General features: G+C 42.6%; 1 protein-coding gene across 4 annotated transcripts; it reads right to left on the bottom strand.

Annotated features, from left to right (window-relative positions):
* Positions 1-117: 117 nt before the first annotated feature.
* Positions 118-16,151, bottom strand: LOC309540749 (CD209 antigen-like protein C). 4 transcript variants are annotated; one of them, XM_082237821.1, is made up of 9 exons: positions 16,041-16,151; positions 15,461-15,563; positions 13,756-13,860; positions 8,204-8,314; positions 7,067-7,165; positions 6,233-6,319; positions 3,465-3,616; positions 2,292-2,404; positions 118-489 (listed from the first exon to the last, which is right to left on the bottom strand). In XM_082237821.1, the coding sequence occupies exons 3-9, from the start codon at positions 13,844-13,846 to the stop codon at positions 339-341; spliced, it is 804 nt and encodes a 267-aa protein (XP_082093947.1). In that variant the 5' UTR covers positions 13,847-13,860; positions 15,461-15,563; positions 16,041-16,151; the 3' UTR covers positions 118-338. The 4 variants fall into 4 exon arrangements, with proteins under 4 accessions (XP_082093947.1, XP_082093946.1, XP_082093948.1 ...); XM_082237820.1 differs by having other exon boundaries at positions 15,464-15,563; XM_082237822.1 differs by having other exon boundaries at positions 13,756-13,855; positions 15,464-15,563.
* Positions 16,152-20,271: the final 4,120 nt, after the last annotated feature.

Here is a 20,271-nt window from a genome sequence, read left to right as displayed (position 1 = left end):
TGCCTTGTAAGGTAGCAACCATGGAGATCAGAAGGGGCAATGGGGCATCAAACACAGAGAGTAAGGAAACAAATATTGGTATGCATTGCAAATAAATACATTAAACAGAAAACAGGCTATGACTGGATGCTTCCATTCTTTATTTTTGTAGCCATCTACATTTGAGTTTGCAGAATGATTTCTTTTCAAGGTGTTTTTGAGTGCTGATGCCAAAGAGTCATATAATCTAGATGGCAGAGTGTGGATTGTGCATTAAAACAGTGAGGTGGAGTGATCTCCTGGTTTTGCTTTTGTGTAGTGATCATGAGATCCAGTTTCGTTCATCTTAACGTGTCTTCTTAGAGCCAAACATCACTAGGCACCTTCTTACAAATGTACCCCATGCGTTGCTCACAGTGTAATGCGATCCAGCAATCCTTATCACAATCAAGGCCTATTGCAGCACAGTGGTTTCTGTCTTCGTTTTTAGGCTCATCTTTTTTCCAGTACCTGAAAAGAAAAGAGCAGCACTGATCAATCAAGATTGGATGTCTACTTCCTCATGTGCTCCCCATGCCTTCTACCATTAAAAAGATGTTCAGCTCTTTCTCTCTTAACATCCACCCACAATTGGGATGGATTTTTCTCCCCAGATTTTAGAATTCTAACCATGTAAGGAAAACAACAACAACAACTGTGGGTCAAGACTGCCTCTTTTCTTTTCACATGAAGTGATTTCTCATAGGAAACTACAAAAAGTGAGGGTGTCACCTTTGGAGGCTCTTTGGTACATACAAGAACTGTCAGTCAATTTAGTTTGGGCAGTATCCAATGCAATACTTCTGCTATTGCCAGGATTTCCATTTCTGCAAAGGAACTGGCCCTCTCTCCTTTCCATATGCACCCACATCCTCCTCAGAACTGCTCTGGACCGTTGTGAGTGTTGACAGATCCTTACTCTCAAGTAGCAGAGTTAGCACAGTAGTGATTGTTCTGAGCATATTAAAACCATGTTAGATTTGCATCCGCCTTCATCCACCTCATCTCACATCCATCACCCACCCCATGCATGAGGAGAGCAATGACACTATACAGAAACAAAAATAGCTATGTCTACAAATGAATTACAAAATTAATTCTATAACCACAAAGCCATAATAGGGTTGATTGAAACAATATATCTCTCACATATATATCTTATCTAAATCTTACATGCTGATTCTAAGTTTAATCAATTATCCATAGTTGACAAAGGTATCACCCTAGCCTCACTCTTATTGTCACTTGCATTCTCCAGTGTCCATTGTATCCTGAATCAAGTCCCACTACACAGCACTAAAATTTTGTGATAAACTTATTCTGTGATAACTTCCTCATTTTTAGCTCTCTGTAAATCTATTAAATTTATATTACTAGTAATAGTAGGTGTTTTTTACTCCCACGAGATGTTGGGTGATCAAGTCTAAGATCACATACAGTAGTGGCTCCCAATTGGTGGTCCACAGACCACCCACCCAGGGGTTTCATGGTGTCATTCACATAACTAAAACTGCCACAGAGATATCAAAATGTTCAAAGGTACAGTGGCCCATGGCGTGGCTTTTGAAAATGAAGGGATCTGCAGTACTTAGCTAACTGGGAACCGCTGGCATACAGGGTTTAATTTCCCAGCTAGAATTATACAACCCCACTGCCTGCTTGTAAAGTTTACTCAATACCTTTGTCAAAAAGGATTAGTGGTTGGTACTGGGTGCATCAATGAAGATGAATGTCATTGGATTTTGTTCCAGGAGACCTTGCAAAATTGAAAGCAGCCCTCTGTTAATGCAGCGCTGGTAATAAATGCCAGACCAGTTCTCTGTTCTACTACCAAACTGTGGATGAGTGAGATCTTACTCTGACCTTGTACATCCATCCACACAAGCTGAAAAGAGTTGTTAGATATTTAAAGAGAACCATGGTGTCTTAAACTGCCAGCTGGCAGTGTTGCTCAGCTTTAGGTTCCTGCAAGTCCTTTTGAAGCTGAACTAAGGAGCACAAACCATTTAAAAGCCTGCCTTCAGCCTCTTCCGAATCACCACATTCATTAGGTTAGAGAAGCAGGAAGAGTAGCCTTCCTGCCTCTCCAACCTAGTGAGAAGCAGCAGCCGCTCATCTGGGCAATGATGTGGAGAAGTACATATGTAGATCTTTGGTAGTAGAGAAAATTGCATAGCAAAATATATTTGGAAAGGGAAAGAACGAATTATGTAAACAGAATCTGCAACTTTTTGGAATGCATGCCATTAACATATGTTTCTGCAGAAACTTACGTGATCGTAGCCTCTATTCCTGCCAGCCACCACCATTTCTTTGTTGCCCGGTCTTTATAGACTCCAAACCAAAAAAACTTCTTACGCTTTTGCACTTGCTCGTTTATAAAAAACTAGGGTAGGGGTGTTGAGAAAGAACAAATAAAATCTTTTAAGACAATGTCCCTTTCTCTGGGAGACTATAGCCCTTTACAGAAATTCAACAGGCATAAAACAAACACATTTTAAAAGGAGAAGGTATCACATTTGAAGACCCAATCCAAATTTTGGGGGGAAAGTGATCAAAACTATACATTGTATTCCCATCTCCAATAATAATTTCATATACTGGATGTGGTATTGTCCCCCTTATCAAAATTATGGTGCTGATGGTGATGATGATGATGAATGACGAAGATGATGGTGATGGAATCAAGGAAGCATCCCAAAGAGGAAATATTGTAGTGAAGGGGAACTTCACCTGCCCTCACCGAGACTGACTACATATGTCTTCCAGTCATGACACAGAGTTATAATTTCCAGATACTGTAAATGACTGTGCCAGAGAACAGTTGGTCTTGGAACCACCTAGCAGGACAGTGGCCTGTGTGTCAAATACTCCAATTTCTGCATCCATGTTTGATGGTTGGTTCCAGAGACACTGGAATCAGTCCGGTTGTGGTATGCTTGATGGCATGATGATGGGATCTTACCCATGTCTGTGCCTTGCAGCACCCCAGTAGCCCCTCTGCCAGGGCTAAGGGCTGGGAGATGGATATACCTTGCAAGCTCCTCTAGAGTCATCTCCATGATACTCTCCTGCCAGAAGGTTAGCGTGGTGAGGGAAATGTTTGTTTAAGCACTCAATACATCTCAAAGAGCAGAGGAAGAATTTACAGAGAATCCAAGAGATAGATGCCTCTGAAGTATCTACTCCTCCTCTTTCTCCTCCTTGAAGATCTCCTTCCTGACTGCCTGCTTCATTCTATTTAGAGCTCAGCAGCTCCAAGAAACCTTACTGAGTCCCAGATGGTAGCAGCTCTCCCTGCCCCTCCCACCCCTTGGCTTGACTGATGGTATTGCTGTCTTGGCTGCGTACAGGTACATGTAACCTTCCTAAATGGATAGTGATGATAGGAGCCCTTTGGCTCAAGAAGATCCCCTACCTTTCCTATACTTAGCTTTGATGCTCACCTGTTCTTCCCTTGTTTCCACAGACATGAGCTGGGCGCCTTGCCCCTCACATTTTTTTTTGGAATCTGCCCATGAGTCTTGGTCACGAGAAAGCAAATACATTGTCCTTTGATATACAAACCAACCCTCATTCAAATTTTCAGTAAGGTGCTCTTCGAGTCAAGCCAGATATGCAGGAAGATCAGAAAAAGAAAACAAGATAGGGAATTTAAGGGGAACCACCTTGTATGCCTGTGCAGATTTCAATTATTTTTATTAATTTCATTTCCGTCTTCACGTGATAATATTCATCTGGGAAGCTCAGAAATCTTAAAACAATAAAAACATTCACTCTTCAACCCATGTTGATGCTGCAGTAAATACCTGGGTGGGCATAGCTGGAACAGGGAGCGCAGTCAAGAACCTCACCTACTTGTTTCCACCTGGATACTTAGGGCAGCATCAGGGCAGACTTGAAGGTTGGGAAGGGGGAGTAGTTGTGGTTTATCAAAATTCTCTTTCTCTTTCCAGGCCCTCTGTTGAGTTGTGGAGGGGGGAGGGGAATCTAGGATGTAGGCTCCTGGCATTGGGCAACTGGGACAGATGAAGGATTCTGCAGCTTTACCACCCACTTTGCTCCCAAGCATTCTCCCTGCTGAGCTGACAGGATGGATCTAGTGGGCTTCCAAATCCAGTGTGCTTCCAATGGCTCTGGGGGATTTTCCAGCTGATCTGACAGGTGCTCCTGCTGAGTTTTGGCTGATCTCTGGAACAACCAAATAACAACAACAACAAAGTATATGCTGCCCATCTGACTGGGTTCCCCCCCAACCACTCTGGGCTACTTCCAAAAAATGAAAACACAATCAACTATTTAAAACGTCCCTGAACAGGGCTGCCTTCAGATGTCTTCTGAGAGTCAGATAGTAGTTTTTTCCCCTTGATATCTGGGGGGAGGGAGTGCCACAAGGTGGGCACAACTACCCAGAAGACCCCCTGCCTTGGCTTGGGCCGTGGACACAATTGGCCCTGAGTACCCTCTCCCACTTCATACAGCCTGTTTTGCCCCCTAGTATACTGCAGAGGAGAGGGCGAAAAAAGAAGTTGGGAGATGGCTTGAACGCATGGGGAGGAAAAATCTGGTTGAATGCATTCAACTACTGGTGAGGGTTCATCCTTGAACCTTCCAAGTGGCAGTGAAGGATACAAAGAAGCCTTGCTTTGCTTCCTCCATTGTGCTATCCAGCAGAGTTCTCCTTCCCAGGTAGTGTGGGGCCTGCTACAGTCTGGCCCAAAGGAGATGATCCAACTGAAAGCAGCTTTCTGTGACTTGCTTGCAAAGCATTTGTGGATAAAATTGCTTGCATCCCCTGGCATCTTGACCCACCCTGCTATTACAGCAGACAAATCTCAAAGAGCAGAGTCTGTTTCCATTGTGTTGGGCATGTTTCAGTCGGTAAGGTTTGTGAGGTTTGGTGGCTATAGGGTTAACCTCTATGTGTCCTGCATCTGGGGAGGAGCTTCCTACATCCAGGAGCTGAGTTCTTTGCCTGTGAAGTTACTTTCACTTCTCACCGGAGAAGAGTCAGAGATAAATGCTATGGCTCCAGTGGGATTGTTTGTTTTATCTGTTTGTGTAAATGAAGCTGTTTAGATTAGGCACAAACAGCGTTTGGACTCTCTCTTCACTCACACATCAAGCACACGCTGCTGCTCTGCTGCCGGCCGGGATTTCTGGCATAGGGAAATGTGCCGGACCCGGGCAGTTATCCAACAAGGTTCAAGAATGTGGACAAGGTCCTTGGATCCGTCAGGACAACCACTTGTACACTGGACCCTGCCCCTTGTGGCTGATACAAACTAGCAGGGAGGGGACAGCTGGCTGGACTAGAAAGGTGAGTAATGCCTCTTTACAAAAGGAGCTGCTCCCAGCCTGCTTGAAGGCAGGCCTGAAGAAATATTCGCTGTGCTCAGAAAATCTAAGTAACTGCCTGCTGGTTGCTAATTTCCCCTTCCTGGGCAAGGTTCTTGAGCGGGTGGTTGTGGACCAGATCCAGAGGCTCTTGGAGAAAACTACTTTTCTAGATCCATGTCAATCAGGATTTAGACCTGGTTTTGGAACAATGTCTTTAAAAGCAATCAAATTTCCAAAGGTCAAAGAGAAAGAGGGGAAATGGCGTTATACCACTCTCACAAAATGTGTGTTTTGGTGCTGAACATCTTTAGCTTGCTTTTTATGTACAAGTGATGTGATATGCATTCATTCCCATTCTTTGCTCTTGCATCTAAAGCTTTATAGACAATTTTATAATCCCTTTACACTTCCTGATGATGGGCTTGTGAAACAGGAGAGAGATTTTACTGTTGCACCAACCACCCCACTGCCCAGCAGTCTCTCTGACCAAGTTGGCGGAAGTTGCCTTTGAAGTGCTGCTCATGAATCTCTCTCTTTCAGTTGACCTCTTTTGATTGTCTCTGCAGAGGCGGGGCTCTCATGAGTGAACATAATAAAGGACAGGTCTTTCAGCTGACCTGTTTTGATTGTCTCTGTTATAGCAAAGAATGGCAAAGTCTTTTCTTTCCTAACCACAGAGGCTAAATCAATTCAAAAGTTCAGGAGAGCTGAACTGAATATCTCTGATGTTTCCCTAGGGTGGCTGGATGCAAAGGAGGGCAGCACTCTGCTCTGGCTCTAAGAGTATTCAGCTAGAGGAGGGGCTTTCAGCTGGGGCAGACTCGGGGCAGGTTCTCACTGTGCTACAATTCTTCAGCATCACAGGGTAGCTTACCAATTACTTTTTGCAGTTCATCATTTTTCTTGGCAAGATACCGCATTTCCTCTGATTTGTTTTGAGCTACAGCGAGTATTCCGAAGTCTAAAAGATTTGAAATAGTTCAAGGCAAAAGATTATAACAATGTGTAAATACTAAGAAACCATTTTCAAACATTTTCAAACACTCTAGCCTGAAACAAGAAGCAGAGCTCCAGGATGGGGTTCTTATGAATATGAGGACAGACTTGATTCTCTGTGGCTGAGATCACCAATGAAAAGCCTCAGAAGAATCTTGCAGCCGGATTAGACCAAAGACCCATGCAACCCACTATCCTATTCTCATATTGAAAGTGGCTCATGAAGTATCTCTAATGTTCCCCTCCTTTGTCCTCCTTTTCTGCTGCGAATCACAGGGCACAAAACAATTCCCCACTGAGTCACACAGTAAAGCCAAATAACCAAGATTACTTTGCAGTTTTCTGTTATGCTTTGTGCGATCTAAGAAAATAGAGGCGCCAAAACTCTTTTCCTGATGAATATTGTGTCGCATTCCACATAATTCTAAGGAGGACATTATGTCAGTGCAGGAATTTCTCCTTGCGCAATGCAATCTTCCGCCCCTTTCCCTCAAATCTGTTCCCCACCTTGCAGAGCAGCTTTGGTGATGGCATGCAGGGAGAAGTGGGGGCAAAGTTCCCTTGGGCTAGTGCTAAAATCTTGCAGCAGCACAAACACTGTGAATTACAGTTTGATGGGGAAGGACAGCATTTCTAGTGGGGGTGTGTGAGAATCACAACCATCTGATTTTCTTCCTGCTGAGCAATGAAACTGTGATAAAAAAATGCTTACCATCCTTGTCTTCATGGATTGAATCAAGCCCAACAACAAAGGTCCGAATCATATCCATTGCCATTTGAAACTCAGTTCTTATTTTCACTTCCTTTTGATCTAAGGATAAAGTAGGTAGAAAAGAAATGATTAAAACGTCTGACTACCTGGGGGAGGGGATACTTGGTTTCAAACTACTTTTAATATTGAATTTAGATTGATGACTTGTAACGCAGATAAGAAATCAAATCAACAAAACCATGAATATGACCTCTATTAATATTTCCTGCTGTCAGCTCTTGGTAGGACTTCAGACCAATTTGGCCTGTTACTTCTGTCATTAGATGGTTTGGCCTTCCTTTGAGAGCTTTAGCTTTTTGGTTGTCTAGATAGACCTGTCCTCTTTGTCCTACAGTCTTGCATTTGCCAGGCTGCCTCATGCTCTGCCACATGCTTAAAATATGCAAATTCTTGGATCATTTGTCCCCCCCCCAGCTTTGCTTACTTTCAAGTGCCCTTTAAAAATGAATTAGGTGTTCAAATAGGTCAAGGGCTCATCTATCTAGTGCTATTTTTCTACAAAAAGAGGTGCTGGAACTCAGCATGAATGCCTCCCTTCTTCTCTTAAAATGGCAATGGCGCCCACCTGAGAGGGGCCAGAACAGCGTCCTGATCAATTTCAGCTGAAAAAAGCCCCGCATATATCTAGATATTTAGGTAGGCTCTGGACCCACCCACTTTGGCCATGGCCTTATCCTCTGCAGCCTGTTTTCCCCAAGCACTTTTCTTCAAGGGACTGGAGCCCTAGCAGAGAGCAGGCTGGCGAGGATCAGGAATGGGGGGTCTTCCAAAGCAAATGAGGATTAGTTGGGAAAGGAGCAGAGAATGGCAACTGGGAAAGGGAATTGCCCAGGGTGTCCCAGGGAGTTGTGTTAGCCTGTGCTTCTGTTCCAAATGCTGGAACTCACTTATTCAGGGAGAACCAAACAGTGCCATTGCTTTCAGTGGGTGACAGCTGTAACTCCCTCCCTGATATCAAAGAGAGCGGGTAAATGGGGTAAATGGAAACTGGATCCTACCATCTCTTTTTGGAAATGCTATTGGCATTCAAGCAAAGCCCAGGACAGTAGTAGCAAAGTACGCCAATTATGTACTTACATAGCAGGAAAAGCAGCAGTGTCAACGCAGTAAAGAGGAGCATCATAAATACGATAATGTATTCACCCGTGGGAGATTTTATGAAGGTTACAAACTTCTGAAAACCAGATGCTTGAAGAAAGACAATTCTGCTTTAGCCATCAGTAGCCAACATATCATTGCCACCCCAGAAAAAAGGATTTTCATACACTGTGGTAGCCATTAAAAAGAAACATTCAGTGGTTCAGGGGGTGGGTCCTTGGGAAGCTAAGGAGATGGAGAAAGCAAGGCGAGATGCCTTGCTGCTTGAGGAAACTTTTCCATCTTTTTTGTTTTTTAAAAAGTTTTAATCTATACTTTTCAAGTTTATAGATTTCATTAGTTTTACAATCATTTTAACATTTCAAAGTTTGACTTCCTTTCTCCTCTTTCTGTGGTTCCTTAAATTTATTTTTTAATATCTTCTGCATATCCCAATTTATTTAACTTGCTCATTGAATTATCTACTTTAAATACCTGTATATATTCTTATGAAACTGCACATTATTATCATAATCCTAATGTTTTTATCTGTTTTCAACTTATCTGTAAATATTCAATAAACCATTTCCATTCCTTTATAAAAAGTTTCTTATCTCGATTTCTTATTCTTCCCGTAACTTTTGCCATTTATGCATATTGTTAGTATTATAATATCTCATTCTCACATTGCACAATAAATAAAACCTTTGGTGTTACTATTCCAACCACAGTTGCTTCTTCTGCATTCTGCTGTAAAGGACTGAATTTACTATCTGCAAATGGGCATTTAATGCTCACACATATTCCATAAGTTTTTATAGCCATTTCTCCTTTGCTGAAACTTCTGCTTCTTTCCACTTTGGGGCAAGTAGCATTCTTCCTGCTGTAGTAGCATACATAAATGAATTTCTATACAATTTGGGTAGTTCTGTCCTTATAATTCCCAAAAGAAAAGCTTCAAAAGGTGAAAGATTTATATGATCTGAGGTGAAACATTGGCACCCGACCCTACCTGACTCACCATTTCCCCCTTCACTTCTTACCCCCTTTTCTCCCTAATACAACACTAATGTCTCAACAAATGAAACTGATCTGAAGAAAGTGTAACTTGAAAAATAAGAGACATTACACATACTTTTGTTAACCAAGAAATCATTAATAAAAATATATATCAGAAAGAAAGAAAGAAAGAAAGAAAGAAAGAAAGAAAGAAAGAAAGAAAGAAAGAAAGAAAGAAAGTTAAGTTTCTGGGTTCCTTTTCAATTAATTGTAGATCATTTCCCAGTAAGCTTTAACCTTAGTACAAGACCACCACATATGATAATAAGAACCTTCTTTCTCGTTACATTGCCAACACTTGTTTGATTTAGATTTATACATTTTTACCAGTTTACTCACTGTTAGATACCAACAAGATATCATTTTCATATAATTTTCTCTTAAACCATAGCATGCTGTGAATTTTATATCCATACTCCACAATCATTCCCATGCTTCCATGTCTATATTATGACTGATATCAGTTGCCCAGTGTATCACTGAGGATTTTACTTGCTCATCCTTTTTACTTGCTCATCCAATCTGCTATCTCCGAGGATGTGGACAGGCTGCTTGGATGAGTGAAACCAGCCACCTGTCTCCTTGATCCTTGCCCATCCTGGCTCATAAAAGTGAGCCGGGAAGGGCTGGGCAATGGGCTCCGTGGGGTGGTGAATGCTTCTCTCTGTGAGGTAGCCTTCTCAGACCCACTGAAAGAGGCAGTTATTAAACCACTTCTTTAAAAAAAAGTCTTTAGACTCCTCTACTTGCATCCCATACCACTTTCAAATTGTCTCCTAATTCAGATTGATCTCAAAACAATCTCTTAATATTCCCCCCTTTTCTAATATCTCTTGATTAATAAATTCTCATTTAGTCTGAATCAACAATTTTGCTCTGTTCTTAATTCCATAATAATAGAGTTGTGATCTGATAATGTCCTGGGTAAAATTTTTACCTTCTTTACCTTAGTGTACAAATTTCTAGAAGTCCATACAGAGTTTGTTCAACTCGCTGAATTATTCTCAGACAAGTAAAATGTAAATTGTCTGTCCAGTGGGTGTTTCTCGCTCCACATATCAATTAGACTTACATTTTCTGTCATCTGAAAAAGGCCTTAGGTAGCTTCCCTTCTTTTGTATCGCTTCCTCTTATAGTGCTGTCCCATTCCACCGAAGCTACACCATTCATGTCTATCATCAAAATTATCTTTTCATTCGTATATTCGAATAAGATTTCCTCGTCTCTTTTAAAAGTCAGATTTGTTGTCATTTGGTGCATCTACATCTATTAATATTCTTTTTTTCTCTCTCCATGTGATGTAATCTGTATTATCAGTATTCTTCCTTACTCATCTTTAAAGAACTGTTTTGGATCTAATTCTGGTTTTTGTATACATTACTATGCCTCTTTTGTTTGTATAGTCAGAGGTCACAAAGTCCTTTCAATAAGCTTTTATTGATCAGAATTCTTCTGTGTTTCATCGCAATATCCATTTCCTGAGAGCAAATCACGTTCAAATTTATTTATTTTTACCACATGTTCAATCCCTACCCTTTTTGTTTTATTATTGAGTCCATTTACATTCCACATTAGGATTATCAATGCCATTTTGGGGGCAATGACAATAAAGATATTATTATTATTATTATTATTATTATTATTATTTATTATTATTATTATTATTATTTTATCTCTCTTCTCCCCCTCTGTTGATTCTTCTTCATGTTGTGGCTCCAAACCAAATGCTCTTTCTCCTGCTAATTCTTTTCCACATTTTCTCCAGAATTTATCTGCTTCTGTGGGATCTCTACATCTCTACTTTCACCCTTTAAATATAAAGGAGACTCCATCAGGGTATTCCCAATGAAAAGCGATTTTGTTTTATTACGGTGTGTCCATCAGATATTTGTAATTTGCTCCTTTCCGAAGTAGTCCCATCAGGATTTCTTTCAAAATTATTATTCTCTGGTCATCATCCTGAGATTTTTCTGATAGTGCTTCTGTATTACTCTGTCTTTAAATCTCTTTGAATTTTTTAAAAAACCAATCACCCGACAGACTTTTTGCTTTAGCATATCTTGATTTTACGTGAAAAGATCTATCCACTGCCACTTTAACAGTTTCTCCACCCATTTCAATCAAATTCTCAAGTTCTTTCATTATTTTTTCACTTAATTCCACTGCCGTATCTTCTGGCAAATCTCAAACTAAGAATCAAATCTTTTAGATGTACTTCCATAACTGTGATCTCATCCAGAGTCTGCTCATAAAGCAATTTGATTGCTTCAGCATCCCCCCTCATTCTTTCTTGCTCCCCTTTGTTTCTCTTACCTCCCCTTCTACTTTCTTAAATGATTCCTCCAAGCTGGATGTTTTCACCTTTAAATCCTGTACGGTTTTCTCTATTGCTGAAGTTTTATGTGACAGTTCTGCAATTTCTGCTGATAAGTTTTGGACTGCCTGCGCATTAAAATCAGCCTTCTGTCCTAGTCTCTGTATACCCTCCCCCATCTCTTTTCTCATTTCTATTGAAATTCTAATGTCAAATTTGTGTCTCCTTCTACAATTAAACCTTTTCTCTGACTTGGTGTTGTGATGGGCCTGGAGCTGATTTCTTGCCGACTTTAGCCATAGCCATATCATAATGTCACTAGATGGTGATCTTTCCTTTATTATATACTTAAAAAGGAAATAAAAAAGACCCTGCAATTAGTTTTTGGGCTGCACTGTGTCACTATACCACTATATTTCCACCCTTTGTCACCAGTTAGTATCTAACCCCATCAGATCCCAATAAAAAATTGTAAAAATGCTCAGAGTGAATAAAAATAAAAATTAATCCTTAGTTTATGTATTACCAAAAAAATAATAATTAAAAAATCAGCAATCCACAAAGTAATTCAGATGAAATTCAGTCTCACAATGTCCATCTCCTTTGGGTTATCAAAAGGAGGCAAAGAAAAATATATATATACAAAATATGTATTTTTAAAAGGGAAAAAGGAAAAAGAAAGGAAGACACAAAGTCCCACTTTCCTCTCTTCCATTCCACAACATTTAAAGATCTTTGTGATTTGACCCGCTTGCTGGAAGATATTTATAAAGTCACAAAAATTCTGCATCCAGAGATTTAGAGAAATCACAAGTTAATCAAAATTATTCACCTGGAATGCTTGTAAAAATAATCACTTCGATCCTCACACCAATCAGGCTGCTCAGAGCAAGCAGTCTCTGTCATCCTCCAATAAATGTATTTGGCTGTTTTCTTTTTGTAAATGTGGAAATTTGTATAAGTGTGGCATAGGGCAGGGAGGAGGAGGCAGAGCAAAGAAGGTGATTTTCGCCCTCGCTCGTCCCAGCCCCCTCCGTCTGCCAGGATACCAGGCAGAGGCTGGGAGGAATGAAGGCAAAGATTGTCCTCACTTGTCCCAGGCCCCTCTCAACTCCTGGACTGCCGGGTGGAGTTTGGGAGGAGAGAAGGTGAAGATCCCCTCGCTTGTCCCAGCCTCCTCTTGACTCTTGGTCTTCTGGGCAGGGGCAGGGGTGGGGCACACAAAGGTTGCCCAGCGATGGTTGGGGATGTGAGCCCCTCAATATTGCAGCTTGTTTGGACCTCTGCCTCAACATGTTTACATGGCTGAAGCCCCTTAAACCTCCTATACCCAATGCCCCTGGACAAGATACTCCCTCTGTACACATAATTCTGTTAGGTTTCAGTTATGCCACTGTGCAGTTCTTGGAGTCACAAGACTCTGTTGACATTCCAGACTGTTGGAAGTCTCACGGGAGACGGGAGACGGATGTTGATGTTACTGGTTTCCTGTTTCTTTGACCTTTTCTTTTTTTTTCTGTCTCTCACGGAGAGCAGACACATATTCTTTTCTGTCTTGCATAGTTAGAAATAAAGTAGCAATGTAGCATATATTTCTGGCTGCTTCTGCTGCTGTCTGGGTACTCTGTGCAATGGAGTGCATGCCTGAAGTCTCATTCAAAGGCTTAGGTCGTTAATCACCGTTGGAGGAGAGCCTGGATGGGTTCCGAAGATACGTTGGAGGAGTAGCCATCACAGCTGGGTCATATGGGGCTCTGACAAATTCCACAAACAGAAGCTTTACTGGGCTGGCCATGGGCTCTGTTTTGATGCTGCTGAAGGGGCAGCAGGCTAACTGAGGAGGTGCAGTGCAGCTTGTGTGGTCTACCCATCTCTACCCACCCCAGCACCTGCTACCTGAGGCAACTGCCTCATTCTGCCTAATGCTAGAGCCATTCTGGACTGCACACAGTAAAGGAACACAACAGCCAGCAGCAAAGAGTGGGCTGAATGCTGGGGTTTCTATGGGGCTTAGTGGATCTCTGGCACCCAAGTGGCTGCGTAGGCTTCTCTCCACACTCTTCCCTGGCACAACATGTCTGGTTCCACTTTCTACCTGTCTCCCCATCAACTTTCCTTTCCCGTGCATTCCTCTACTTTAAGAGACACCTCATCCCATATGACTGTGCTGTATACAGACCTTCAGTTCCTGGTTGTTCTGCTCCTGCTGGAGCTGCAGCCTTTGCAGGCTTTGCGGGCTTTGCGGGCTTTGCGGGCGCTGGCTTCCCCATCCTCTCAGTCTTGTCTGAAGCTAGAATGAGACAACAACAAATGGAGATTAAGACTATGAGCATGTTAGGTATAGAGCGGCGATGGTCAGTTGCGTCGGGACTGCTGATTCTCTTAGATCTGTCAGCAGCCTTCAACATGGTTGATCATGAACTTTTGAACCACCGCCTTGCCGACGTGGGGATTCAGGGCACAGTCCAACAATGGCTACATTACTTTATCTCAGGTTGGGTACAGAGGGTGGCGCTAGGGAGGGTGTTGTTGCCGTGGACGCAGTGGCTGGATGGCTGCGTGGGAGCTGGGTGAAGTTAAATCCTTTGAAGACAGAGGTCCTCTGGCTGGGTCGGGACGACATGGGGTTGGGGAGCCAACTCCCATCTTTTGCAGGGGCTCAGTTAGTGCTAGTGCCTTCTGTCAAGAGCTTGGATGTAACCTTCGATGCCTCCCTTTCCACGGAGGTGCAGGTTGTAGCCACAGCAAAGGTGGCATTTTTCCATCTCCGCAGTATTAAGCAGCTGGTCCCTTACCCTTCTTGGCCACAGTGATCCATGCAACGGTCACCTCCAGGCTTGATTATTGTAACTCGCTCTACGCGGTTAAGGCTGCCCTTGAAGCTGACCCAGAAAATCCAGCAGGTTCAGAATGGCATAGCAAGGCTCCTAACGGGATCCTTGCCATGGGATCACATTCGTTCAGTGCTTTACCAACTGCACTGGCTCCCGCTGGAGTACAGGGTCAGGTTTAAGGTGCTGGTTTTGACCTTTAAAGCCCTATGCAGCCTAGGACCGATGTACCTACGGGACCGCCTCACCTGGTATGCCATGCAGAAGACCTTAAGGTCCATAAATGACAACTTTTTGCAGGTCCCAGGTTGCAAGGTGGTTAGATTGGTCGCAACTAACGCCAGGGCCTTTTCAGTACTGGCCGCGACTTGGTGGAACACCCTGTCACAAGAGACTAGGGCCCTGCAGGACTTGACATCTTTCCGTAGGGCCTGCAAGACAGAGCTGTTCTGCCTGGCCTTTGGTTTGGACTCAGTCTCACCCTTATGTTTCCCTCCCCTTATGGTTTTCATCTATGGGTTACTATTAAAATGAGGCTGCATTTTCGATTGTATTTTAACCTGGATTTTAAATTTGTGTCCCCCCCACTTATGTTTTTATTGTAATTTTGCTGGTGTTAGCCGCCCTGAGCCCGGATCTGGCCGGGTAGGGCAGGGTATAAATAAAAAATTAGTAGCAGTAGTAGTAATAGTAGTAGTAGTAGTATTAGACAATCCAACATAAAGATGTTGTTGAGTCCAATACAACTGAAACGTCTTCCATTTTCTTTTGCTGGATCAATCTCAGTTTTAAACCAAAAGAGATGTTCCATAAGGATTCCAAGGCATTTTTAAAAATTGTTTTAGGTAATATAGCACATTCTCATTTTACATCCTATTCCTCTACCATAACTCCTGGACATCTAGTTTGCAGGACTCCAGTAAGATGTTCACCATTTAATAGATAGTGTGGGACCTATGAGGTCTTCAGATGTTCCTGGGTGCCAACTTCCTCCATCACAGGGCCACATCTTCCCCACCCTTAATGGAAGATATATTCATTTAATTATACAACTACCTCCTGGTCATCAGAAAAAATGGAGTACTAGATCCGGTCTCAGTTGGACGCATATAAATCCACTTGAATCTAACAAGACTTTGGAGAACATCTGTTGGTCCTGAAAAAGAAGCAGAGGGAAGCTGTGATCCAGGCTTTCCAGGTGTGCCATTTTGTGTTTTTTTTGCCAAGACGCAGCCTGACATCTGCTGCTGTGGCTTCAAGAAAGAAGAGGACTGTTGTCTAATCCTGTTTCAAAGCCATCTGATCTAGCAGCCCTTGATATGCTAGTAAATGAGTTTTTTCAAGAACTGTATTTTTTGGATCATGATCTGGATCATAATCTGGATCTGGATTTACAACCTGGGACCATGAGTCAGAGCAGGGCACCTGTACGCAGCCCTAGAATATACCACCACTCAGTTTCATTGGATGACACTGGATTCTAGTATTCGAAAGAGAAAAACTATCTGAAGTTTTATAAAGCTGTTTATCATTTTCCTTCTTAGTGACCTTTTGGCTCTGGAATGAGACCCTGCAAATATCATAGCTTGTAAGGAAAGTGTTACACCCATCAGACTTATTTCTGTTTGGATACCTTGGTGTTGTCATGGAACAATCTTTTCTCTCCTTTACTTTCTTCTTAAGGTTGTTTCATCCTCCCACTGGCTAAGAACCACCTCCCTTGTGATGTCAGGCATTCCAGAACCCCTCCCCTTTAGGCTATAGCATTTCCTGATTGGCTGCCCATCATATCCAATCAGCATGCCACATAAAGCATAATCCCAGCAAAAATGTTTATTTCAGATCTTGTATACTACTTATTTTTCCCCAAAAGTTATTACTGTTTTATTTTTGAACCTTTAAAAACTTATCTAGAAGTACATCTAATGGCCTTTGTTTTATTCCATTTTTGGAAGCTGTGTCTTTTTCTAATGCCTCTAATTGACCTACTGTGTTTGGTGAGACACTCAAGCATTGCTGTATCCCAGTTTTTATTTTCTCATATGTTCAGGGATATTTCTTTTCTTTTAATAATATTTTTTATTACTTTGCAATTACAATCCAATAATAGCCTCATTCTAACAATACCAATTTATAATGCAATTATTAATACCTATTGTTCAAATACCTAATTATATAATTTAGATAAAATGGTCCCCGTGTGCTAGAATTTGTCCTGGACAGGACTTCCCACAGTCAAGATGAGCAGTCTGTGTGTGGGGGGGGGGGCAGTCAGTCAAAAGAAGCGGAGAAAGACTTGCATTTTCCACAGCCATCCGAAAGCAATGGGCTAAAACGCCCTTCTCAGGAGAAGAGAATGTATCTTATCAGCACAGTGAGAGCGGCCTAGATGAAGGTCAACTCTCTGAGGAGCAGCCGCTAGTGTGCGTGGCTCCGAGGTTAATGACTGTATGCAATAAATCTTCTTGTAATTACAACCACTGATTACCTAAGCCAGTGTGGTGTAGTGGTTAAGAGCGGTAGACTTCTAATCTGGTGAACCAAGTTCGCGTCTCCGCTCCTCCTTGACAGAATTGATGGATTGATTGTTTTATTTCTGCGTTTTAAAACCTTTTAAATATCCATTACATTGTGGTCATAATAATAGACCCTTGTACAACAACTGCAATATTAATAACTTCTAGTTGTGTTGACACAGTAAATGATTTATAAAAGTGAGCAACTCAGATTATATATTTGTTCTTCCTGTGTGTGGCAATTATTCTGTCTCATGTAAGAATCTATACACAAAGCTTTAAAAATATTCATTGAACGATTGCCCTTTTTTTGTAATAATTTGTCCTGCATAGTTCAGTAATTTATTTTGCCAGTCTTCTTTATCTTCTTTGGCCAAGGCTTCTTCCTTCCATAGTGATTGGCTGTTGAAGTTTGTGGGTCATAAAACCTTTGACCCACGAAGTCTGCTGCCTCGGCACTGTAATTAGTCTCATTTACGAGCACTCTGACACTTTTATGACGCCCACAAACTTCCACTGCACGCTGCACTCTCTTCTCAGTTGTCGGACTTTAGCAGAGTTTTTAAGCAGCATAAAATGGCTTTCTCTGTGTCAACATGGTGTCTTCAATAACTCAACACCAGTGCGTCTATTCTATCAACTGTTTATTTAGAAGCTTACAAAAAGAAAAGAAAACCTACAGAATCTAGCTGCATGTTTGCAGCGTTCTGTCTCTACAAAACAAAACTACCGCATTTTTCGCTCTATAGGGCGCACCTGACCATGGGGCGCACCTAGTTTTCAGAGGGGGGAATCAAGGAAAAAAATATGACCCCCCCCCCGCAGCTCTGGGAGCAGCGGACAGGCTTCTCCCAGACCTTCTCCATGCTATTCAGGGAGGGTTTCAGTATACAATGTCCTCCTATAACAGCTTTGAATGTGTCCCATACTACCGGGATCTCGGCCAAACCATTGTTCTCTTTAAAATACCAACCAATTGGTTTTCTGATATATTCCCTGTCAATCTCTTTTGCCATTATTAGGTTATTGTACCGCTATCTCCTGCTTTTTCCATCCTCTTCCAGTCCCAGCTCCACAAATAGTGGAGCATGGTCTGAAATCCATATTCCCATAGTCTTTGCTGTTCTAGCACTGATTTCATTCCCTTATTTAATTAGCACACAGTCATTATAAGAGAAAGTCTTATGTCTGTTGGAGAAGAAGGTAGGTTTGGTGTTGGGGTTTCCCCTCTCAAAAACATCCTTTAATCCCCATTTAGATAATCTGAAAGTACTGTCGTTCTTTATATTCCAATTAAAGTCTGCTGTAACGATAGCTTCCCCTTCAGCGTAAAGCTGCAGTCTATTCAAGGTTTTCTTTATAATTTTTTTTCTGTCTTGTGTTAGGGCTGTATATATTAGCTATTGTAAATATTTTTTGTGACACTTTAATTTTTAAGAATATAAATCTACCATCATTATCTTTTTTCTGGCTCAGAACCTCCAGCCTAAGTGTAATGGTTTCTAAGGGGTTGCTCGTGTGTAAGCAGGCACCTATCTCCCTGGCTGGGTGCAAACACCTGGTTGGCTGCCAAAGTGAACCTTATCTGTCCGGACCGCCACTCACCCGTGGCTGACTCAGTCGCTGGCAGAATCCGTGAGCGGGCGTTTCTTAAACTTCTTCCAGCAAAGAAGCTCTTTGACACCTAGTCTCCGCCTACCCTCTCTGCGTGAAAGCCTTCTGCGCAGGGAGGGCGTGGGCAACGGAGGACCCCTACTCTCCCCGCTGGTCCCAGGCAAGGAGTCATGGGACCGCCTCGCCACTTCCCCCACCTGCCCCCCTTCTCCACTGGTGCTACGCTGATTCTCTTCCCCAGAAGATGGGCTGCTTCTCCCGATCCCTGGACGCTCTCTGGAATCCCTCTGGCTTTTGCGCTCTCCCTCCAGTACTGATGGCAGTTCCCTGGCATTAAGATTTGCATTACATAGTATAGTGACCCCTCTAGCCTTGCTCGTCACTTTTGATTCTGTTATTAGGCCCCATTGCTGAGAGCATAACAAAGGTCTAATGTTTGCTTTGGCTCTATGTGTCTCCTGAAGGCATAGTACAGGGGTCTGCAACCTTTAAGACAGAAAGAGCCACTTGGACCCGTTTCCGAAGAAAAAACAACAACTGGGAGCCGCAAAACCATTGCGACATTTAAAACAAATATATCTCTGGAGCCACGATCTGACAGCGGGCGGGAAGGTGACGTCGGGACGGTGCGTGACTAACGCACGCACCGCCCCCATGCGACGTTACAGCCAGTACAGCGCCCGCCACAGTGAGGAGTGTCGGGGTGCACAATGCGCCTCCTCCCCTCGCTAGTATCCGCCCCAGAGCCGCAGCAAAGATGTAAAAGAGCCGCATGCGGCTCCGGAGACGCAGGTTGCAGACCCCTGGCATAGTATATCCACTTTCATTTACTCTGCCAGTGTCAGTACTCTGAAGTGTTTGGTGTTTGAGGCCAGCCCGTTAACATTTAAAGATAAAACCTTTAAAGATCTATCCATTATCCCGACTACTGCTTATTTTAATGAATCCCTCTGTGTACATATATTATATTTTTAATTCTGGCCCATTTAACCCCCCTCCCCCTTCCCCCCTGAGACTCAGTTAGGGATCTCCATGATCCCTGTCTCATGGTATCTTGGAAAACCACACTCCTCTCCCTTCGCTCTTAGAAAGTTTATATCAGAATAAAGCAACATATATATATATTTACAAAAGCCTATTTTAGATGACTCTAGTATATATTATTTCTCACTGGAAGGACAGATCGTGAAGCTGAGGCTCCAATACTTTGGCCACCTCATGAGAAGAGAAGACTCCCTGGAAAAGACCCTGATGTTGGGAAAGATGGAGGGCACAAGGAGAAGGGGATGACAGAGAATGAGATGGTTGGGTGGTGTTCTTGAAGCTACCAGCATGAGTTTGATCAAACTGCGGGAGGCAGTGGAGGACAGAGGTGCCTGGTGTGCTCTGGTCCATGGGGTCACGAAGAGTCGGACACGACTAAACGACTAAACAACAACAAGTATATATTATTTCTTGCTGTTTCCTTCCTCTCTCGACTTCCGTCTTCTTTTATTCTCTTGTCTCTGCACTGGAGCTTCTTGAGATTCTTCACTCGACTCTCCCTGTTGGTCTACCTGTAATTCTTCCGAACTTGAGAGTTCTTGCTCAGTCTGTCCTTGTATTCCAACTCCTAAATGCTTCACCAGGGTTCTTAGCTGAATATTTCCCGTCGTCTTTAAAAACCAGCATTGTAGCAGGGTAGGCCTAGGTAAAGAGGATTTTATGATTGTAGAGAGCTTGTGCAAACTGCTG

The sequence above is a fragment of the Podarcis vaucheri genome, assembly GCF_965113315.1.
Source record: "Podarcis vaucheri genome assembly, chromosome: 9".
Taxonomy (NCBI): domain Eukaryota; kingdom Metazoa; phylum Chordata; class Lepidosauria; order Squamata; family Lacertidae; genus Podarcis; species Podarcis vaucheri.
The sequence above is the reverse complement of the archived record's forward strand: the minus strand, read 5'-3'. Positions and strand labels throughout refer to the sequence as shown.